This window comes from Jatropha curcas, chromosome 8, assembly GCF_041381405.1.
Source record: "Jatropha curcas cultivar XTBG-Jc1 chromosome 8, XTBG_Jcur_1.0, whole genome shotgun sequence".
In the NCBI taxonomy this organism is placed as follows: domain Eukaryota; kingdom Viridiplantae; phylum Streptophyta; class Magnoliopsida; order Malpighiales; family Euphorbiaceae; genus Jatropha; species Jatropha curcas.
In genome coordinates, this window is record NC_143158.1 from 2,550,612 (window position 1) to 2,574,546 (window position 23,935).

The 23,935-nt window shown below is 32.0% G+C and overlaps 4 protein-coding genes across 4 annotated transcripts; 1 reads left to right on the forward strand and 3 right to left on the reverse strand.

Moving 5' to 3' along the window:
• Nucleotides 1-754: 754 nt before the first annotated feature.
• Nucleotides 755-6,630, reverse strand: LOC105637899 (casein kinase 1-like protein 1). The gene is made up of 14 exons (XM_012221567.4): nucleotides 6,096-6,630; nucleotides 5,970-6,010; nucleotides 4,655-4,724; nucleotides 4,299-4,447; nucleotides 4,119-4,214; nucleotides 3,949-4,019; nucleotides 3,254-3,315; nucleotides 3,067-3,130; nucleotides 2,899-2,983; nucleotides 2,698-2,824; nucleotides 2,485-2,567; nucleotides 2,339-2,402; nucleotides 1,838-1,983; nucleotides 755-1,444 (listed from the first exon to the last, which is right to left on the reverse strand). The coding sequence occupies exons 1-14, from the start codon at nucleotides 6,169-6,171 to the stop codon at nucleotides 1,145-1,147; spliced, it is 1,434 nt and encodes a 477-aa protein (XP_012076957.1). The 5' UTR covers nucleotides 6,172-6,630; the 3' UTR covers nucleotides 755-1,144.
• Nucleotides 6,631-11,386: 4,756 nt separating this feature from the next.
• Nucleotides 11,387-13,106, reverse strand: LOC105638349 (EPIDERMAL PATTERNING FACTOR-like protein 3). Its single transcript, XM_012222141.4, has 4 exons — nucleotides 12,896-13,106; nucleotides 12,265-12,522; nucleotides 11,922-11,965; nucleotides 11,387-11,843 (listed from the first exon to the last, which is right to left on the reverse strand). Exons 2-4 carry the CDS (start codon nucleotides 12,374-12,376, stop codon nucleotides 11,619-11,621), a joined length of 381 nt encoding a protein of 126 aa, XP_012077531.1. The 5' UTR covers nucleotides 12,377-12,522; nucleotides 12,896-13,106; the 3' UTR covers nucleotides 11,387-11,618.
• A 1,359-nt stretch (nucleotides 13,107-14,465) lies between these two features.
• Nucleotides 14,466-17,910, reverse strand: LOC105637900 (calmodulin-binding family protein). Its single transcript, XM_020680993.3, has 8 exons — nucleotides 17,410-17,910; nucleotides 16,487-16,969; nucleotides 16,212-16,392; nucleotides 16,032-16,120; nucleotides 15,843-15,930; nucleotides 15,507-15,737; nucleotides 15,307-15,408; nucleotides 14,466-15,201 (listed from the first exon to the last, which is right to left on the reverse strand). The coding sequence occupies exons 2-8, from the start codon at nucleotides 16,924-16,926 to the stop codon at nucleotides 14,764-14,766; spliced, it is 1,569 nt and encodes a 522-aa protein (XP_020536652.2). The 5' UTR covers nucleotides 16,927-16,969; nucleotides 17,410-17,910; the 3' UTR covers nucleotides 14,466-14,763.
• A 3,971-nt stretch (nucleotides 17,911-21,881) lies between these two features.
• Nucleotides 21,882-23,530, forward strand: LOC105637901 (DEAD-box ATP-dependent RNA helicase). The gene is made up of 3 exons (XM_012221569.4): nucleotides 21,882-22,149; nucleotides 22,473-22,701; nucleotides 22,948-23,530. The coding sequence occupies exons 1-3, from the start codon at nucleotides 22,125-22,127 to the stop codon at nucleotides 23,342-23,344; spliced, it is 651 nt and encodes a 216-aa protein (XP_012076959.1). The 5' UTR covers nucleotides 21,882-22,124; the 3' UTR covers nucleotides 23,345-23,530.
• Nucleotides 23,531-23,935: the final 405 nt, after the last annotated feature.

The following is a 23,935-nucleotide window of genomic DNA, read 5'->3' on the forward strand; positions in this document are numbered from 1 at the left end:
CTGACCCAGTGAAAAGTTTATGCTTAAAATTGGATGCTGTGTTCTTAGCATGTTAAAATGGCTCAAGGGAAAGATAGAATGTTTTCCTCGTGCGAGAACATTTAGTCTTTCAAATGAATGGACGACAGGGAATGTTTTCCTTCATAAAAGGATAAAGTCTCCCTGTTGCCTGAGCGACAAATAAATGACTTCTATAAAACTGAATCCATAGCAAGTCTTCTTCATGTCTCTGCTATTCAAAATCTTGCATAGATCGGAGAATGAACGAAAAGCCTCAAGAAAATATTCCAATCGATGACTTCCTATTTATATTGAAGAATATGTTTCAATCCTAAGTTTCTTATACAAAGATACTTATAACTTGGACCCAAACCAATTATTGAACCATTCCTCAACCCAATTTGTTGTTGCATAAGTGATGGAAATAAGTGTTTAAGCAACGAAATAACGGGAAAAGGGCAACAGATCAGACAAGAGGATGAAGAGACCAATTGGCCTCGTTTGGACTTTGTTACAATCATATATTGAAACGACATTGAAACCCCAGGTTTTGCAGTGTCAAGGTTATTACAACGACCTATCATTACACTTCAAAATAGATTAGAACAAGATTAAAAGATCGAGCATTTCATTTCGACACAGAAGCATTCGATTTTCATATAGCATGATGGTAAAAATCATTAAGAGCAGGTGACCAATAGTGCTTGGCAAGTTGTTACCCGACACATTACCCTGCAGCCCAAAACACACAAACTAAAGAGGAATATGGATACAACGCCCAATTTACATTGGCTTCAGGTTTTTAACGCTTCTGATTCAAAGGAACATAAAAAATATGAGAGCTTAAATGAAACAAAGTGGCAACAGAAACAGGTTAAGCTATGGGAATATCTGAAAAAAGAAAATGTACCGCATTAACACACTCAAACGTCGAATTTTAAGACTTCTACAATTTGCAAACTTCAGCTTCCCAAGACCGTTTTCGCATTATCAGGCTGATGCCTTGAGCGTGCAAATTGAAAATGCAGATTTATATGGCCTCTAAGCACTTCTCCGAAACTCAACTTCATGAGAATAATCTATTCACTGCAAGTTTAGCGGCACACCAAGTTCATGATTTACAACAATGCACTGCACTGAGCACCTAATAATGAACCTTATCATCACTGTCAAAATTCAGGCCCTCGATTCCCTTGAGGGCAGACTCATAGCTCTTCATGTGCGTGGCATTTCTGGTTGATGCTGACCGCCTGGGGTCTGCAGATCCTAAAGGAGGACTCCTTTGTCCACTAGAAATTTTATGGGCGGCTCCTGGACTTGCATCAGTTGTGCGCGAGCGTTGCGGATCAGCCTCACTTCCAGCAAATATATCGCGGCTAGTAGAAACGGTACCTGCTTGCCTTGTGGATCGACTTGATCGTCCTATGAAAGCAGAGCTCGGTAACTGTGACATGCAGAATAATGCAGGTTAGGCCTAAACTGAATGCAATACAAAAATATCCATCAGTATCACATAATATTTATAACGAAGACCAAAAAGGCACACATATCAATTAGCAATACTAGTCCTGCAAAATCACAATCAGGCAAACCCACTGCCCACAAGGCACAATATTATTGCTTGACAATGCAATTGTACCATAAATAAGAGGTTTTAGTGGGGGGGAAAACAATAAAAGCACATATCATTCAAAACTGATGCCAAAACCGCACTACAATTAGGATACAAGCTTCAAATGTATCTGGCCATAAAATTCAATTGCGCATCACAGCATCAAGGAAGGACCTTTACACAGTTCAGCATCCAGAACAAGACCAGGAAACCTTCAACACTTACCAGAGGATCCTTACTAGCGGGAGAATCATTTGCAATTGGACTCTTTTGCTTTGCATAATTTCCACTATTTAGGATAGGCCCCGACCCTGAAAGTCTGCGCCGAGCAGAATCTATTGACTGACCAGTTTGTCTCGCTTCTTCACCACCTGGGACAAGGACAAGAAACAATTAAAAACCACAAGCATGTTTTAACGCCAAGATCAAGTTTTTGCAACTTGAAGTTACAAGACCAGATATTCATCATCAAATCAAGTATGCTCCACTGCCAGCTCAAGAGACAAACAAGTAGGTGAAATTTCAGCTAGGTTGTTCAAACCTTACCAGGAAAATTCATGTACAATATGAAAAACAAAAGGTAAAAGAACAAACTGGAGAAAGTATTTTTGAAAATTACAAAAAAGTAAAACAAAACTGCAACATCTCCACGCAAGCAAGGGAACAGATTCCATTGCTACCCAAAAATGAAGCATTATGCTAAAAGTGAGAAGCACGAGAGAGTACCTGTCTGTCTATCTGCACTGGCAATAGCAGGGGGCACTCCAGAGCTAGTTCCAATTCCAGGGCCCTAATATAAACAAGAACTATTCAAATGCATGCTATGCCAAAGCCCAACAGAAGACAAACACAAGTAACACGTTAAAACTTACGAGGGCACGAGCTGGAGGATTAGCCAGCTGCGATTGCTGATACTTCAATATTGTCCAGTCAAATACATAATCAAACTGGAAGCCTATGACAAAGAGCAATATATGAAAACATTAAATGCCAATTCTATAATTCAATAGGTATAGATAAATCAAAACTGGAGACCACAATAGGCATTACAGAGTTGAAGAAACTAGACAATAATATATTCCTACCTTCACGAATGAAGAGATCGCGGAATATTCTTTTCAGGTAAGCATAATCAGGCTTATCATCAAATCGTAAAGAACGGCAGTAATGAAAGTAGGATGCAAATTCAGTTGGATAACCCCTACATAAGGCCTGCAAAAGCATATGTCTTTGGTCAGATTAATAAAATTGGAGACGGTGAATGTTTAACTGAAGGTGCAGCTTACCTCAATTGAAGTGGACACTTTCTTTTCACTAATTTTCTCATACTTCTGTTTCTTAGTTCCTGCTTTTAATCCTTGCCAAGGAAGACTGCAGAGAAGGGGACATCAGTGAACAAAACACCAATGTAGAGCCAGCAAGACAAGAAGAGGTAGGCAGGCAGCAAGAATCACCTTCCTCTTAGGAAGTACATGAGAACATAACCCAGAGATTCTAAATCATCCCTCCGGCTTTGCTCTACAACAGCCCAATGAGTCAGGAATGAAATAAATGAAATCATGGTGATGAAAGGGACTGCCCAATGGTAAAGCCATCAGAATGGCAAAGAAGGCAAAGTGGGAAAAGATAGGAAGCACATACCAATTCCCAAGTGAGTGTTCATACTTGCATATCTGGCAGTTCCAGTCAAATTCTTATTTTCTCTGCAAAGAATATTACCAAATGTTGTCAGCATTTGTTTACAATAACTATACTACAATAGACAAAATGTATAACAGTAAAAATCATAGATTACATTAGACAACAAGCTCAAATGCTTTTTCAATATGCATTGATAGAGAAGTGATGGAAGGGAATGAGAATGGTGGGGAAACCCTCTTGCATCTAATTGTTTTTAGGAGTGGAAAGAGACAAAAAGGATAACCCCTTACTGATATCGTCCTCTTAGGCTTTGGAATGCATTAAACCCAATTCAGGACGTAAAAAATTTCACCTCAAAGAAAAGGAAAAATATTCATTTCCACAGTTGCAATTCCCTCTCCCTAACCCTTGTCCAAACAAACTTCCCTTCCCTTTATCATTTGGTTGTATCTTCCAAAACACAAAGTAAATGTTTTCTCCTCCCTTTTCACCCCCCTTCCTCTATAAAATCCACCATTCCCCTCCCCTTCACCAATTTTGGCACCCAAACCTTCAGTGTATAAAAACACACATTCAAACAATCTCAACATCCAGTGCTCAAGGATAAATTCCTTCAAAACTGTTACAAATGTTACCACCACCATATAATTGCATTTAGTTTAACCTATCAACAGGAGTTGCTTGAATCGGCTGACCTGTAAGGAATGTGTTGATGGGTTGAACTATCTCTGTATTTCTTTGCCAAACCAAAGTCAATCATATACACCTGCAGATATTAACAATCTAGTAAGTACATCTAATATGGACATTCAGGAATGTAGAAGATTACATAACTATACAAAAAACATATACTTCAAACTGAAACCTGATTAGCACGCCTGCCCAAGCCCATAAGAAAATTGTCTGGCTTGATATCTCGATGTAGAAATGATTTTGAATGAACAAACTCAACACGATTGATCTTAAAAAGAAAACAAAAGCCCAGTGTAATTTTCAGAAAGCACGAAACCTACTAGAAGGAATACCCAAAGTTTATGAAACCTACCATCTGATCAGCTAGCATAAGAACTGACTTCAAAGAGAGTTTCCTACTGCAGAAGTTAAATAGGTCTTCAAGACTAGGTCCAAGCAAATCCATCACAAGGACATTATAGTCTCCCTCAACTCCAAACCACCTCACATTTGGAATCCCAGCTGCCAAAAATTAAATAAAAAAAAAAAAAAACAGAGATATTATATTATATGCATATATATATATACACACGCATATAATATATATATATATATATATATATATATATATATAATAAAAGCAGAAAAAGAGAACTAACGACAAAAGCACATGAAAAATAGAATTAAACACAAAATAAATCGACTACTAAATCTTAAGACGTCACATACTTCCTCCTTGAAGGATTCTGTATAACTTTGACTCATATAGCAACTGAGGATGCTTTGTCTTGACATTTTCCTGAACATTAGAAATTGATTTCAGCATTTATTGCACAGCAGGAAAAAATGATTCCCTCCATAAAAATCCAAATAATTGAAAAAAGCAAAGGTCAATTTCCGCAACAAACACAAATTCTTAAACAACAACAATAACAACTAAGCCTTAGTTTCGAACTAGTTGGAGTCAGCTATATGAATCCGTTGTTTCCAACGCAAATTCTTAAGGTAAGTAAAATTCCCCATTTCATAGAGTACTTCTCACTTAAACATTACTCACTAGATAAGTTGCCTCCAAGCAAAATTTACACGTAATCTTAATTCAATAATCATCTGGAAAGCAGGAATAAGGCCAAAACAACAGCCGGTAAAGAGAAGAAAAAAAAATGGCAGTGTAATAGACAATAGCATTACTCATGCTATTTTCACAAAACACCATCCCATAGGTTCGAAGAGAAGTTCTAGTGCATGGAGAATTCCGTGCTCACTTGTTCATGATACTTTGTTGTGAACATACTCAATGATTCCAAATAAGCTATGTGAATCTAAAATCTTTGCCAAACAGTTAATAATGATTACTAGCAGTAGCAGAAGTAAGGAATAATTGTTTGACTTCAAGACTCTCTACATCCATTGTAATCCTAGGGAAGAAATTAATGGGACTGCGAAAGAAGTTCACATATCAAGACGCAACTCCATATGATGATCTCCATCCCAAAAGCAATTTCCAAATGGGGCTGAAACAGAGACAAGTAAAAATTTTCTGCCAAGCTCCTATTTAAATTTCGCAGAGGCTCCCTTTGTAGAGGCAAAGGCAATAGCATGCAATCTAAGTGAGCTTGATTACAGAAGAGAATAAAAGGCCTCATCGGCATTGGATAAAATCTCGGTAGTAAAGGTGAGTTGGGTTCGAATTTAATAGTGGAGCTCACATAATTAGTTGCTACCACCATCATTTCGTTAATAGGTTACAAGTAAAACACCTCATCACTCGATTACTGGTGCAAAGGCGGGCCTCCCATCATTTAATTTGCTCTGTCAGAGTACTAGAACCTAAACTAGTCACTTAGTAAGTTGCAACATAAACTCATGCTCCAATTATATTATATTACTGAGCCACTTTGTTGATTCCAAATATTCAGGTAAAGTGAATGAGACAAAAGAAAACATCAACATTCCACGTAATCTACTAAAATTAAATTCAAACACCAACGTAAAATTGAAGAAATTCACGAGATCCCAACAGAAATTAGAGAGAAACACTAACAAGCTTAATGGCGACTTCTTCATTTGTCTGGATATTAGTACCTAACAACAAAATTAATCAATAATTTCAATATCACCAAATTAACAAAAATAAGAACACTTAACAATAAAAACAGAAATAACAAACCGAGATAGATCTCCCCAAACGACCCGCTGCCGATCTTTCTACCAAGCCGAAATTTATTACCAACTCGCGGTTCCATCAAGAAAATCCACAAAAGCTAAAAATTCAAACCTCCTTGACGCAGCACAAACCCTAATCCAACCCCCAAAAAATATTAAAATGCAAAATACAAAAATAATGCTGAGACAAAACAGAACACGATACTGTACACCGATTCAACCGCACCGACAAATCGAAAAAAAGTCGCACGGAAACGAAGAAACCAAATCAAAAAACCAATTGAGGGGATTGGAGATCTAGAATTTCGTAGCTCTCTAAAGATTAGTGAATTAAGAGATGGGAAAAAAAATTCTAATCTAGGGTTAGGTTAATTACAGATAATGAAAAAAAATAAAAATCAGAAAAAGAATATTAGAAGCTGACGGTCTCTCCTGGTATTATCATCTTCCTTTCTCTCTCTAAAACTCAGTTTTCTCTCTCTTTCTTTTCTCTCATTGTTAATTTGAAGCAAAAGACTTTGAACACCGAGGCAACGTTGTGTGTGGGTCTTTCTTTTCTTTCAATGATTTCATTTTTTATAATTAAATTAATTATAATTAATTACTATCTTTACTGTTATACTAAAAGAGATGGTTGGCGACGCGTGATTAGTACGCGTGCCGAAAGTTAAACTAAAAGAAAGAAAGTGGATACTTTTACTATTTTGCCCTTAGGTTTCTTCAGATTAAAGGCTTATTCGGCAATTCATAGTTGTTATCTACTATTAGAGATAAGTAGTTTTTAGCTTATTTAATTAATTTAAAATGACAAAAAAAGATATTAATTATCTAATTAAGTGCATTCGGAAAAAAAAAAATAATGGATATGATTTTTAAAAAATTTATTATTTTAAAACGCTAAATGTTAGAACGTTTAAATTATTAATATTTTTTTATCATTTTAAGTTAAACAGTTATTTTTACAGAATACTAACTTTTAGCTAAGAATTAATATATACTAAGACATAATATAATGGTAAGTACATATACAGTATTATCATCGACTCAGATTCAAATCTCCTTCTCAATATTCAAAAAAGCAGTTAACAGCTATTATAATAATTAATATTGTCAAATATGCTCTAATTATAATTTTTATAATTTAATCAAATATTTAAATCATCCCAACTCTGTCAAACTATATGATTCTTCCGCACACTTTTATTGTTATTAAAATACAATAAAATACTTTAAACTCTTCTATTTATTTTTCAATTTCTTTTTTTTTTATATGATTATCGAGAGACGAAAAAGACAAATGCAAAAAGTGGAGAGCTATCGAGCAAACTTACCTTACCCAGAAAAATGTAAGCACGGACCATACATGGAGGCAAATTTTGGAGACCACGTAGATATTTGAATAAATTGTGGGTCAACTTAATTTTGTCAAATCTAAAAGGATGAAGTAGTAATCTTCCCAATGGTTGGATGCTGTCTGTCTCACGTGGGAACTATCCCGTTATCACGTGACATGATCCTTGAGCGTATTTTCCACGTGATATAATCGCGAGTGATTTAAACTATTGGAGTTCACACTAATAATTTGTTAGGCTTTTTAAATTTAATCAGTAGAACTGTTGCTTTATCTATTCTCACTTTCTCTTTTTATCGTGTGAATTGAATGTGTGTTTCTTCATGTTCAAGGATGTCTTGGCATCAAATTTCCTAACCTGCGAACCATAAGCAGCCACATTTTGGGCCTGTCGTGCCATGAATAATCACTCATATGCCCCTTTTTATACAGTGATGATACCGCTAAGCCCGGTTGCTGATCAAAAATTTTGCTTCAATTTATCAACGGAGTTTAATAATGAGCCAACCGCTTTTCTGAGTAAATTTTATATGTAAGATTAAGATTCTAAATTTAAAATCATCACGAATATTTAAAGAGATTGTTTTTAGTTCAAACTCATGACCTATTTTGTAAAATCATGTTTTTTCTTTTTCTGGATGCATGAGAGAATGGATTGATTTTTTTTTTTTTTTTTTTTGGATATATAAAAAGCCCATTGGGTCCTTTTTGAATAACATTAACAAGTGGAGATGACTCAAACTCGAAACTTCTCACTTTTTATATTTTCTAAATAGGTAGGAAGACCAATCAAACCAATCTGATTGATGAATTCATATTTCTTCTAACATAGAGTATTTTGTAATTGATATCACTATTTCAAATAAATTAAGTTATTAATAAATTTTAAGTTTTAACATAATAATATTAAAATTGAAATAATTATTTTGACTTGGTGATAGTTGTACTTCGTTGAATTTTTCCAAAAAATGAACATTTTTTTGTGTGAATAAAGGAAATGGGTAGGTTCTATAAAATTGGACTAAAATTCCAAGAAGAAACTGATAGTATTAGTATCTAATTAACTGAATTAGGTTTACCATAGAGCCTACCTTGGTGAATCTCCAACTAATAGTCTTTAATCAAACTTCTCTGCATGCTAAAGGAAGTTGTAATCAACATGTGATGCATATGATAAACGTACAATCTATAGTTAATTTATACTTTGACAATTCACAAAGTTTTGAATTTTGAATATGAAAGCAGAGCTAATCAAAATATATAAAAGCAAGCATTTTTTACCTAAAAAGTTAACATGTGAAATGTTCAGTATGCATTAATGTATTGACTTTGTTTAGTTTGGTTTGAATTTATTTTGAATTAGTATTTTTGGTTTGGTTTGGTTTGATTTGATTTGATTATTTAATGTACTAATGTATTGGTTTCGTTTGGATTTATTTTGAATTATTGTTTTTGATTTGATTATTTAATGTATTAATGTAGTTTAGATTTATTTTGAATTGGTGTTTTTGGTTTGGTTTGATTTGATTATTTAATGTATTAATGGTTTTAAGTAATTATTATTAATTATTATTTTAAAAAAATGATAGAGTTTAATAACAATGAATTATTCAATTAGTGTATTAATGTATTGTTTTGTAACAAATGGTTACTCTTAAATTTGTGAAGTAATAAACGACTCTAACAATTGTTAATATATCTTTCCTACTTTAACGTTTCCATTTCTTTTTTTTTTTTTTAAATGGTGTAGTTTAGCATTTTTTTTTAATTTAAATTATTTATCATCAAGAAACGCTTTAGCTTTTTTAGAAATACTATATGTATTATATTTTTCTATATTATTGGCAAATGTGTGTTGGTCTCTACTTTTAAATATATTATTCATTTTTTTTTTAAGTTCAGAATTTTCTACATTTCAACTATTTCCACTAATTGGGTTAGTAGTCCTTACTTAAACTTTTTTTTTCTCATTTTTTAAAGATTATTTAACATGTTTTTGTAGTCGTAAACTATCAAATCAATATATATATATATATATATAAAACAGGCAGAATTTTCCTTGATATTACCACGTAAGGCTTCCAAATTAATGACATGCGTATGACTTAATCGTTTATTTTTATATTTATTTTAAAATAAATTAAATTATGATTAAATTAAACCGTCTTAAATGCATTCGATTAATATAACGTTAGAGAATTAGTAGTGTGTTAAGTAATAATTTATATAACTTTCAGTGATATAAATAAATTACAAAATTTATAAATTGTAATGATATGGGCAGTTATTATTTTATATTAAAAAATTAAAAATTTTTGTATTAAATTAAATTATGTTAAATATAAGTAAGTTGAAGATTTATACAACTCTTAATTGTTTAAAATAAATTATTTATTCATGGATTTTAATGAAATAAAGAGTTAATTATTTTTTACATTATTTTTTAAATTAATCAACTTAATGAATTTTATCACCTTTCATTTTACTTTTTTTTATTTATCTCTATAAATTACAATATTTTTAATCCATATTACTGAACACATGCATATATACTAATTGTACTTTAATAATAAAAAATCAGGCTATATTTTTTTTTTACTATTGATATATCTTTGTAATATTTTTTAATAGCATAATAAAAAAATTTCATTCAAGAATTTATAAATTATATGTATATTCTCTCAATTTTACTTTATTTTAATTTTTTTTAACCGTGCATAGCACGGGTATATTGCTAGTTAATTATATGATTTGTAGAATACATAAAGGAAAAAAAAAATTGATAAACCAATTTATATTAATTGCTTAATTATGGTTAGATTGAATGTTTCATTTTTTATTTTCAATCTTTTTGAATGGAAGGATCCAAAATTAAATTAATCATTATCACGTGCAATTATGTGCAGGTGCAAAATAATTAAGTTCTGAGTAAAGTAAATAAAAAAAAAAATCGTATTTCATATGAAAGAGTTAAGAAAATTCTGCACATGTCAATAAATAGTTGGTAATAAAAGATAGATTTCATAAAATGCATATTATCTCAGCAATTGCCAATTTATGGCAAATTGAAGGTTATGTATGCCTGCATAAGTATAATTTTTTTATGGCTGACAATTTCATACTTCAAGCTTCTGATCTCAACAACAGAGTCAGAGATGGCATGTGGAGGCATCCCTCTGGGTCCATTTTTTTTTTTTTAAGAAATTTTACAAAAATGGGAAATTTTTTTTTTTTTTAATTCGGATCCTCTGAATTTTTTAAGAAAAACATTATTAGCCATTAATTTTAGACTCTAAATCTTTCGTTCAAGTAAAATTCTTATATGGAATATATTCTGTTAAGGTGCTATATATTTTGAGAAGTAAATTTTCCATGACGAACACGATTAACTCCGGAGATGCGTATACAGCGATTAGTTTCCTTTTAGCACAGTTTCAATGCATGATTTCGATTCTCGTGTCCGCGTTTCACTGGGCATATATATGTTCATGGAATATTATTTTTCTTGTGGTCGCCTATGGAATAAAAACATAAAGATACAATGTCAAAAAAAAAAAAAAAAAAACATAAAGATACAAAGTCCAAGTTGTTTTATGTCTCTATCACCAACTGGCCAACTATCCTTCCAGGCTAGCTTATCGATACTGTATTTGTTCATAGCTCAATATCGCTCCAGGACAACTTACACATCATAAAAATAAAATATATATATGTTATAATGGAAGCTGATCCAATAATTATACCTCCATAATCTTAATCAAGTTGTTAAGTACACATATCAACTAGGTTTTGTTTATAATATCCAATAGGATATTTCATTTTTAAATTGCATTAATCAATATAATATGTTAATACTTTCTTTCTCCTCGTTAAAAAAAAAAAAAGGGTTGGCATAGGAGAATAATCTCTATTAGACACTGAATTGTAATTAGAACCACGTAACTCTTAAACAGAGAGAGATAAAGGAAAGTTAGTTGGTGAGAAATAAGAGTTTCTTTGAAGTTAAAACCTAATGCAAGGGATTAACAAGAATAATTGATATAATATAAGAAAAGGAAATCTCTAACCTAAAGATGTATACATTAAAGATTACAGCCAAAACTTTAACCTTCCGACAAAAAAATTCCTATTAAACCTTAAAAAAAAGAACTTAAGTAATTAACTCATAAGCTAATCCTACGGGTTAAAGAAAGTAGAGCCACACTTGCATTTCCATCCTTCAGGTTCATAATTAGCATATTCAACTCTTTTGCGATCAGTTGTTGCAGGTATTTGAATGGCATTACAAGGAACGCACCCTTTACACTTATTCTCACAATTTGGCGGTGTTGACCCAAGTCTACTTAGCCCTCTAAATGATTGTTCTTTACCATAAGCCACTCCATTAATTCTCTTTGTACCCTAAAAACATAAAACCAAAGATCATAAGATATATACTAACAAAGAGCTTTAAAGAGTTGTATGAAGGATGAAAATTACCTGATTTGGTCCGAATGCAGCTTGTTGGAATTGTGGGATTTGGCCTGTTTGATCAAAAAATAAGGATAATAAGTAAATAAAAAATTCCAAAAGCAGAAAGAGACAGAAGTGTTTTTAGTAAAAAGTTTGTATGAACTTCAAAAAGGAAAGGAAAAAATGGAAATTGGGATCAGATCAATCAATACAACAAAAGGTTAAAATCAAGCTTTTAAATTTTTTATGTTGGAGGACATTTGACGTTAAAACAAGTTTGGAAAAGAAAGGGTTTTCTTTATTAAAAAAGAAATGAATCAGACAAATTGGTTACTGTTGAAAAAGAAAAGAATAAGAAAGAACAGCTAACCCTGTCTGGGAGCAGCAGGATCATGTGATGAAAGCTGCCAGCTTGCTACACAACACCACCAAGTGATTATCTGCAGACTTGCTATTATAAAGAAGCAAATTCTTCTTCTCATATTTCTTAATTAGAAAACCCTAATGATGATAATGATGACGATGGTGATCTTTTTTGTATCCGTGAAGACTGAGAAATAAGAGAAGTGGTTCTTCGTTCTTGGCATGGATGGTCAGACTCACTTCAGAAGGACAACCATGCACACAGCTGAAATATTCAAAGATTTTGTAGAAAGAGACAAAAAAGAAAATGTTTAAAATGTATAAAATATATATACAAATACAATACGAAGATGAAATTTCCTTTCTCTGGTTTTCTTGGTGGAGCAAGCAATGTTGCTTCTGAGACAAGTGATTCCACCTTTCTTTTCAAGAAGATTATCTAATAAACAACTTAAAGAAATTTATATCTTTTCTATTTGACAACTCACAAAAAAATGTCTTAGAAATGAAAAACAACTATTGTATAATTAATAGTTTTATACAGCTTTCCCGTTGCAAAGGCTCCTCTTTATAGCTCTCAACAGGACCCTATGCAATATAAGAATTTAGTAAGAATCCATATAGGGTTTGGGCTTTACCTAGACTGCAGAGCCTCTTCCTCTGATAATCTGTTGCTGGTGCCAATAAAAGAAGAGAGTATTTGTTAGCTTCCACTACAAAAATTTTTCCTTTCTGTTTCTGGGTAGTTTTAATTCAAATATTTTGACTTCTACAATGTAAAGATTTGAACTGAAACTTTTTAACAAACAGATTATGATGAAGCTTCATTGGTAAGATTGTCAGTTGCCACTGAACTCAGATTAATTACATATATTAATTGCAACTAATTAAACAAACTATTCATAGGACACAACGTTTGGTCAATTTCATACAGGTTGGCTGATGGATAACAAGCAATCTATCTGGCTTATAATAAGTCATGGAACTTTGAATCTGAACCATCCATTCAGATCATGCAGTGTTAATTAATTAGTAATGACCTATCTCTGTCACTGTAGTGTCCTAAGCTTTACTTACTCACATCATTGTCTAATCACTAATTTGATGTCTTTTCTTTTAAACTGAAACCCAGAAAATAAACAAGATTTTCCCTTGTTTAAAATGCTGTTGAAATTGGTTCTGAGTTTTGACCAATGTAAACAGATCCTACTTTAGGGAATTTTCAGTAAGTAATCACTTAAAATAGTATTGTTTGAATTAATTTCTAGGGTTCCTGCAATTTTGACGGGAGATTTCATAAATTTATGTTAAGAGCATCACTTTTGCATGTAAATTTTCATTATCAGAATTAAAAGAGAATGTTGCAAATAAAACAAATGCAGTATTTCTTATTAGATGACAAGAAAGCTTATTTGCCTCTAACAAAATAACCATTATTTACGTATTATGAGTATCTAATCTCAGTTTTTTTGGACATTTGTAATGTCAGCATAGGTCATGAGGCAAAATGAAGCAAGAGAAGTATGATAAAAGAAGTCAGAAAGCTAAAAAAAGCAAACCTAAACACTGAAATATTAGCCTCCTAATACATATACCTAGCTTGCTGTTGCTGCTGTAGAAGATAGTACTATTAGTAGGGAGAAGCAGAAGAGTTCATGATCTCTCAAGAAGGTCACAACAAAACAATGTTTATGAAATGTCCAGTGGATTTCTAGTATTGCCCCTATTATATAGCTTATTGTCAGTCTATCTTGGGCCAGAAAAAGATTAATTATAAGCATATTATTAATTTGGAATTAATTATTGGATATTTAACAATTGACTGCCAAAAACACTTTATTCTTTTTTTATAAATTTTTTTGGGGATTGTTGGGTACAAAATTGACACTTTGATGGACTGATTTGATTATTCAATGGAGTTTGTTTCTCAGTCTGCTGCATCAATATCAAAAAATGAATTTTGTACTGTGAAAGACACCGTCTCCATTTATTTTAAAAAAATATTTTACCCCTTTTTTTTTAAATTACTATCATATGAAAAAAGGCCCTGATTTGCAAAAAATAATAATATAATAATCCAATGTTAAACTAGAAATTGATCTTTAGAAAATGCTATTGGATTGTATAAACTGTGATAATCAAAATCTTGCGATTTTCTAAGATGTATATATATGTATATATATATATATATATATATATAAAAGAAGGTTTATAAATGGAAATAATTCTGCTTCATTGATGTAAATATCAAGTCTCAACTTTCTGTATACAGGGATGATATACAAAACCCAACACTAAAATAAGGGGCCAGAATTTGTTTAGTAACTATAAAATAAAAACTTGGCTCATTTAAGCCATATTAAAAGAATGAAGTGAATTAAAAAACTTTGGGTTAGTCCCTTTGATCCATCCTTATTTTTCTTAATTAAACTAAATATAACGCACCAGCAGTGCCCCATTTGCTGCCAATCATTCTTGACCCCATTGTCGTTTTTGATGAAACGGCTTAGCTGCCTACAGGAATTGGTGTTCTTGGGCTCGGGAGTCCCATGTAAGCAAGCCTAGGGGACACCCTAACCTTTGGACTGGGCCTTGGAGAAGGAATTGGCCCATAATTGCTAATAGTCCCAGGAGGAACTCTAGGGGATAGATTGACTTGTTCCAATGCTCTTGTTTGTAGCTCCGTTGGGTAATCCCTGACACACCCAATGCGAGGTCCAGCCCCTGTTGTCCATTTGCAAGGTAATCTCTCAGGCCACTCAAAAACATTGGCACCACAGTTAATTTTAATCTCTTGTTCTTTGTTAAGAGCCGCCATTGTTGTCTCCTTGATGGACAAATCTACATCAGACTTATTTGCGCTGATGGGTTGACAAGTTTCTGCAGAACCCAAAATTGACTCTCCCTTTTGTCCAATATAAGAATCATCATCAATTGCACATTTCTGCATAACAAGATCAAAATCAAATAAGTTTAGGCATATGGGTACAAATCTAAACAAGTGCATAAAAGTGCATCTTTCAGTGCACAATGGATAAGAAAAGGATACCTTAACATTTGTGAGATCGACATGGTTTTCCTGAAGAAAGCTAACGAATTCCCTGAAGTTTTCTTCTGTTGGGTGATAATGGCCACTGTATGGCCATATAGCCTGAATTCATTACATTAGAGATAAGTTTAGGTCATTAGCAACTGATTTAACTGTCCAAGCAAATATATAAATAAGCATTGGTAGAAATAGTGTAGTACCTCAAGAACTCCTTCGTGGGCAACTAATCTTCCAGCTGCTGTAGTAGCACCACCAGCAAGAAAACTAGAGTGTTGAAACACACCCTTCCTTTTTTGCCCAACATATAAAGCTCTTGTCGTGCTAAGCACAAATATCCATTTTGAACCCTCAATTGTATTGACAAGATTTCCATTCTCTCTGTAAACAAGCTTCCCATTTTCAACTATTACTTCATATGCTTGTCTTTCTTTCTGTAAACAAGATAAACAACAGAAATCAGAAATCACTCCCTTGAACTGTATTTTTAATGGAATAATAATTATTAATTTAAGAGATATATATTGCTTTCAACTTACAGGTCCTAGATATTTGATGCACTGCTTTTGCAGTACAGATCTCTGGCATTTCTCTAGATTCACTTCTTTACCATCTCCAACATCCAACCTGCATTTTCCACAAGAATGAATAAAAATGGAAAATTTAATAAAAAGCATATTGTTAATGTACTTTCTTGATTACAAAACAAAAAATCTGTCATTACTCACCAGTAAAAGAAAGGTTGAGTGCTCTCACTTCTAAACCAGACATCATAATACATGTGTAAATTGTGACCATACCGATGGCGAGGATCAATCTGTTCACACATAGAAAATTGAATGATATGGTTAATTCCAATGTTCCATCATGGGTGTTAGGAGATATGAAAATGTGTTTAAAAGACTTACAGCTTCAAGCCAATGTTGTAAAGCTAATTTCTGAGCCTTCTCATCTTTGGATAAGCCTTTGCCAACTTTGGCTGCTCTTGTCCTAGCCCTTGCCCACCTTGAAATAGCAGTTTCAGGTTTTTCAACGTTAAAGAATGACACTGAACTTCTCTTTAGAGCTGCAAAATCTAAAGCCTTCCACCTGAAAAATTTTAAACAGAGAATTAGTCGCTAATAATTAGCAATGAGCTTGATTAACCAAAATAGTGATCAACTGTTAAGATCAAAATACTAACCATAACTCCTCAACAACAACGGCACAATCTGCAAGATTTCTTCTAGTCCTGTAACTCTTGTAAACCTTCTGAACTTTAACTGCAGCAGCTTCAAGCTCACTAACCGGTCTAGGAGAAAACAAAATTGCTGGTTCAGGAAGAGAAAGTGCTGGCTTTGACTCTACTTTATCTTGAACTAGATTCTTGAATGACAAACTGGTATCAAGCATTACATTCTGGGGTTTACAATTCTTCAAACTTATAGAATTTTTTCTTCCTCTCGAATTTGACTGAAGTGACTTGGTCATGGTTTCCGTATCAGAAGTGTTCTTGAAACTATCTGTCCTTAAGGGGATACCACCGTATTTAGGACCGAAACTATAGTTGTAGGCTAAACGAAAGAAGCTGTGCCGTACAATTTCTTCCCAGGCTGAATAGAGTAAAGAAAGCGATAAACCCATAAATTTTCCAATCACCAGTGGAATTATAATCTTATGACGGCACCTGATCATGAAAACAGTAAAGAAATTAAGTTAGGAATATAAATTGTCGAATCCTTGTGAATTGAGAATGGGCAGAAAATGCAATCTTTTAAATAAAAAGGTCAGGAAATTCAAAGTTTGAAAAGGAGATTGAATTGAAATGTGGAAATTGTACAGTAACATTCATGCCCCTTGGCCCAAACATATTTATGGCCAATATTGAATAAATGGAAAAAGAAAGTTAAAGCAAATAGGTGGAAACGAAAACCATCAACAACAAGAAAAAATAGCAAAAACACCACACTTAATTGATTCCAATCATTTCGTCAAAAAAGACAACAAATAAAACAAAAGAAACATGTAGATCAATTAGCAGTAACCATCCCAAAAGGAAACAAGAAAGATAAACTTATTATGTTTTAGGAAGAAAGAAAGGAATTGTATGTTTTCGTCTTGTATTACCTGTGATCAAGATTAAAGAATCAAAAAGGTCTTTGAATAGAGCACTGTCTTAGAATGGCTAATAAGTGATAACTAAAAAAAAGCTAAATCAAAATAATGGGTTAAAGTGAATAGAATGCTTCTTGACTCCTCTTCTTATATATATGCACAAGAAAGGAAATGGGTCCACTAGAACCTTCAAAGACGTGGCTGAAAAGCAGGAAGAAGACAGTGTACAGAAGTCGTGGAATATTTTATATTATGAGAATCGAGTGAGAGACGATAACATATAGAGATTAGGGGTTTGAATTGAATGGAAAAGTTATGGAAGGTGAGATGATATTCAACGTGGTATTTATTTATATATTCATTTTATTTTTCAAGGTTCAAAACCACGAGTTATTTGATAGATTCAAAGATTGAAAATTTGAATACAACTTTCCGAAAAATGTGAAGGGTAATATAGAAAAGAGGTTCTGCTGTTTCCATATGATATAATTAAAAAGAAAAAAAAAACAGTTAAATGGAGATGTTGAGATAGAGGGAGAAAGACTGAAAGAGAGAGAGATGAGAGAGACTGATAGGCGGTCAAAGAAAGGAAGCTTGTTTATGGGTTTCCATGAAAAAACACGAAATTGAAATGTCTGTAAAAGTAAAACTAGCTGAGATTTTCGTTTCTGTTTTTGTTATTGTTCGTGTTTCTTCACAGTCAACCGCAACTTTCGGTCATGGCTTGAGTCATGCACACGCTTATCGAAGACTTCTTGTAGTTGTGGGTTTTAATGCATTTATTACTTTTAGTACATTTAATTTTCCTACTGCCCTTTTTGTACGTTTTTCCCCGTATCTTAGTGGTTTTAAATTACTTAAATTAGTAATAAAGTATCTTTTAATTTAATTAAATTATTTAATTAAATTTTTTTATTTTACGAATAAAATTAAAAGAAAAAATGATAATAAAACAAATTATTAAAAATCATTATTATATTTAATATAAAGATAAATTTTAAAAGTTAATAAACGATTCTTAACTTTTTTTTAAATGATAAATAAACGTTTATGGGATTATATTATTCTGATATACTATATAATATTATTATTTACTGTCTCTCTCTTTCACTTTAATAATATTTTATCCTTTCGTAAAAATAAAAAAATAAAAAATTCAAACACACGTTGATTTTCATTTTTGCACAAGTTATTATTTGTTTGAAGTTCTTTTTCCTTTTAGTTAAAATATCCACGTGGAAGACCATGAATACTGTTTTTTCTCCCTTCTTCTCGGCCCATCATTAGTCATTACCAATGACTCACGATGTTGGGAGAAATGAATCACGGGTCAAAATCAAGTAATCAACTGAGATTGGTCAAAGATCAAGATCATTCTCATTTTGTGATTTGATTGGGAATTGATCAAGAAATGGAAATTTTAGTTTGGCCCCCGGTTTTAGATGATGCTTTTGAATGCTCCTTTTTTTATTCTAGTCTAATTTTATGATGATGGCTTAATTTTAGTTTGAACATATTAAAGAAAAATTAAATTATATTTTCACTTCCCGTCTAAAGTATATAAATAAAAAAATAATCACATTTAGTAGATATACGGTTAGACTGTACGGAATCTGAAAAATTATGTACTCACTACTTTTAATTAATTTAAATATTAAAATGGGATATAGGATGTGAAATAGCAGGTATAATTATTTTATTCTTGAATTACATTGAATTAATCTAAGTTAGTTGAATGAAAATACTAATATATTCATTGTAATTTTATAATTTCTTGAAACACGTATAGAACCTAATAATAATAATAATAATAATAAAGTTTTACCAGTCTAGTTCATTAATTTAGTAACAGCACAAACAAAATGATAAAGACAAGTAAATCTCTTTTAAAAAAAAAAAAAAAAAAAAAGAATTAGGAAGATGACAGATGAGTGGAAACAAAATCACCAGGTTTCCGGGAAGAATATAAAAATAAAGGAAACGGGGGTATTTCAGTAAAAATAACTCAAAGTTGGCGTTGAATTTTAACTGCAAATTCATAGCTGTCAAGGTGAAGGTGATGGTTGACCCGTCGGGAGTAATGACGTGTACTACACTTATCTACTCGTACAGCGTCTGGTCCTGCCGTTGTGTATTGTTATTTATGTATATATTTTTCATAACTACTTGAATCTTCAATTTTGAAAATAATTTTTGGAACTATTAAACAAATTCACGACGAATTATTTAGTTTCATTAGAATTTAGTTAACATTGCTATGATCTTATAATTAAAAAAATTAAAATTGAAAAATATTTAAGAGAAAGATGTATTAATAGTTAAAATTTTGAAATTTTTACCAGTAATTAGGCTTTTAAACTATATATGGTTAGACCATTAAATATGTTGAGATATGATTGTTGAGAGAGGTCACTACTCACCAACCACCCACCACCAATGCATAAAAGCATAAATAAGAGCATTTATGATGTAATCATGGCTTGCTTTAATTTATTTGACACATTGAAAAATTGAAAGTTAAAATAAAAATATTTTACAATATTATTATTTGTTTAGTTTATGAGTCTAATGTATCAAAACAAAAAGAGATACTATCCATCACACTTTCTATTATTGGAGTGTCTGTTAGATAGCATGACTCAATTTTTTGCTATTTTTATTTTTTTTATTGTCTTTTATGTCTTCTCTTTTCTTGACAATTAAATTTTTTTTGCGCTAAAACTGATTTTTTTTTTATTATTGGAGAGTTATTTTTAAAATTTAATATCTAAAAATATATATTCAGACACATTATCATCTATAAATTCCATTTATTAAGACACATTAAGCACAATTCATGATTGTATCAGAGATGCTTTAAGCTTTTATTGTTGAATATATATATATATATATATATATATATATATATATAAAGAAAGGATGGGATTTGGGAGGACCAAAGAGTACTGCCTTGCCCTACAACACCTTAAACCTAAAAACCATCTCAATCTGAGCATGAAAATATATGTATAAAAAAAATACAAAATACATTATAATTATATTTACAATTACGTGTTGTTTCTTAAAATAATTACTAGTTGCTATTTTTTAAGTTTTAGAGAGTGTAATTTGGCAAATACATTACTAATAAGTTGAGATTTTGTCTAATAATTTAATATAATTCTTTTTTTTTTTTTTTGGGTAATATTGGCCGCCATGAAGCCCATCTACCCTAACTGATTAGTTAGTTGTATATTAATTAATCAATTAATTAATGAACCAATTGGAGGGATTGACTTTGTGCAGAAATTTTATGAATTAATAGTTAATTTAAGTTGATACTTTGCTTGGATATATTATATTATATATGTAGGGATTGTGGGTTACAAGCTGTACAATCCTTAAGATTGCACAAAACAAAATTATCATTTGCTACCAACTTGGAAATAAAAAATTCACAGAAAAATAAAATTTATATAAACCCACCATTCAAAAATTTAGGCTGTCAAATTTTCCAAAGCCGCCATTGGCATATTATATATTATAATTATAGATTCTACATTGTTATAAGAGAATTATTACTGTTGTCTTATAATCTATTATGTGTATTTTTTTTTTATTTAAGAAAAGAAAATAAGAAATTGTTATTCTTCATTCCAAAATTCCAACAACGTTCCAAGTTTATATATTTTCCGCGTAGAAATATCTAACGTTAAGCTATGGTCTTTGTCAAATTCTAATATTTCCAACAAGCATGTGTCGAACTTTTTTAGTCTGTGTCTGGTGGTGGGCGTTCAACTTTGAATTTGCATTTTCTTTTTTATTTTTCAATTATTATTTTTCTTCCAAAAGTTATTCCCAAGCCCTACTCTCTGCCATGTACGGATATATTATACAAGGCATTTATAAATGTTTATTTTTATTATTATCTTTCAACGTGTACTCCTCACTTGGGTCTCAAGTTAAGGCCCATTAATAGACGTTTCAGGTCAGGTGGGCCTACTAAGTCTGGTATCACGAGGGCTGCATAGCATGACATCTCATGCTAGTTTTTTGCTTGAAGACATTAAAAAACAAGATCCACATATTTATTTGGAGCGATAAAGTTGGGGCTAATGTATAAATTTGAATATGTAGTTTCTATAATTATTTTCATGTCCCTGAATTTTGTGAAATACTTATTTTTATCCTGTACTTTCAGATTCCAGTAATAATTATGTTCATCGTTAAAATGAATGTGAAAATACATAATCATAAATGAACCCTCTAAAAAAATTATTTCTGAAGAATATAATTATTCTTGAAATGTCGAAGTTAAAAGTTATTGTTGAAGGGCCACAGGAAAAATCGGTCAAAATTATATATTACACCGTGAAGTTGGGCTAGGCTTGTAGACTTCTAAAGTTTTGGGCCTGTCAAAAGTTTGCTGGACCATAGCCCAACTAGGTATAATTTTATAACGGTTGGTTTAGTATTTTTTGTTTTCTTCTTACACACTTCAAGGAAGTTTAACCAATATTCATAATTTTCTGGGTATAAAGAATCCTAACCTAACCAATAATCATTTTTAAGTAAGTGTCCGATCTGGCAGACAACGAATCATAATCCGAAAAACGTGTTGTGTCCTATCTGTCTCTCTTTCCTATATTTTCTTCGAACTTTAACCGCCAGCTCGTACATCGAATCGAATCGAAAGCACAGAGGAAAAATCTTGGGACCTTTGTCTGCCTAAGATTTTTCCATCTTCAATGGCCGGATCGAAGCACCTTTCAGGTTCTATTTTTCCTTTTGTTTCCAATGTGTACCCAAAATTGATTTCAAATTATTCGTTTTTGTTCTGAAAAATGATTGGATGATTTCACTGTTCAAGAAGAACCATAGAATTAGAGAATTGATGAAGAATTTGTAGTGCTTGAGAGAGTTAAGGGTATTGTAATTCACTATTTAACCACATTTTGTAATATGATTGAGACCCTGATTGTATATTGGATTTTTTCTTGTTATTGTCGATATTGTGCTTGTAATTATGCCAATGAGATAACTAGAGAGTGTCAACCTGTTCTTTGTGTTTGATGAATGGCATTTGTTTTGCTCAGATGAGAATGTAAAAGCATCTAATATATTTGAAAGAGCCAAGGAGGAGATCCAGGAGAAAATAATGCATCATTATCAAAAGGAAACTCATGGCACTGACAACTACATTGATGAAAACACCCCATTGGATAATGTGAAAGCTCCTAATGTGTTTGAGCGAGCAAAGGAAGAGATTGAGGCTCTGATTCAAACTATCCACACCAAGAAAGAGTCTGAAACTCAGGAAAAAAGGTTTCCATATACAACGGAATCAATTAGCATTGTCTGATATAAATGAATTCTATAAAATTATATAAAATCTATTTGAGATTTCATGTTTTCATGTTCAATATAAATAAAAATCGTTCATTTCACTCTTGTGAATTCAATTTTGTTGAATTCAACATAATTAAATCAACTTTTATCATATGCATACATGGATTCTAAAATTCAAATTCATTTATAATGTCTGATTTTTTTGTGTTATTGCTATTTCAGAGATCAATCTGTTGAGGTAGAGGCAGAAAACGCTTTCAAACCGCTCAATTTAATTGGAAGAGCTAAGGAAGAGATTGAAGCAATGATTCATCCTGATAAGTCAACTCACGTTCATAACATAGAAACTCATGGCAGAAATGATGATATTGATGAAAACACTCCCATTGATGAGATCAAAGGGCCAATTATTTTTCAAAGAGCCAAGGAAGAAATGGAAGCCCTTGTCGAAACTATCCACCACCCTAAGAAGGAATCCAGTGATTCTGTTCCCTCTTCACCACCAGTAAGGGAAAGTGGGTTTGCAGCTTCTATTGGGAGAGGGCTTGAAAAAGTATGTTCACCAGTTGGAAAAGGGCTTGAAAAAGTTTGTGCTCCTCGAGGTAATAAGAAAGATTAAACTGAAAAGTACTGTCATAGCAATGATATCTTGCTCGCTTGTTTTCTTGAGTAACAATTACAGGGTACGAGATAGTTCATTGTTTTTCATTACCCATTTCATTGATGTGCTTGTTTGGCTGAGAATCTGAATTTTTATCAAATCCATCTGTGGTTTTTATAACAGGATTTGGTTTTGATATCAAAATTTAGTCCGAGGATGAGGTTGCTCCTTCTTAGGTAGATTCTAAGCATTATTATATCATTTATTACCATACTGCAGTTCTTCTACTCTGATAACAAACCCTTAAACCAAGCATGCCTGATGCCAGACCTTATGGAATGATTCAAGACACTGTAATTGAATTATTAATTGTTATTTTCAGTTACCTTCCTTCCCATCTACCAGCCAGTTGAAAGCAACAAATATGAATAATTCGTTTGTTTATAAAGTTGACTAAATTAATGTCTGTCATTATCCAATTCCACCGTCAACTTGTAATACCGTCCAATAACGATTGTGTGTATATATTTATTGATGTTTCTGTAAATTATAAAATTGTAAGTTAAAATCTTCAGCTAAATTAAATTATAGGAATAATATGTTTTTTAT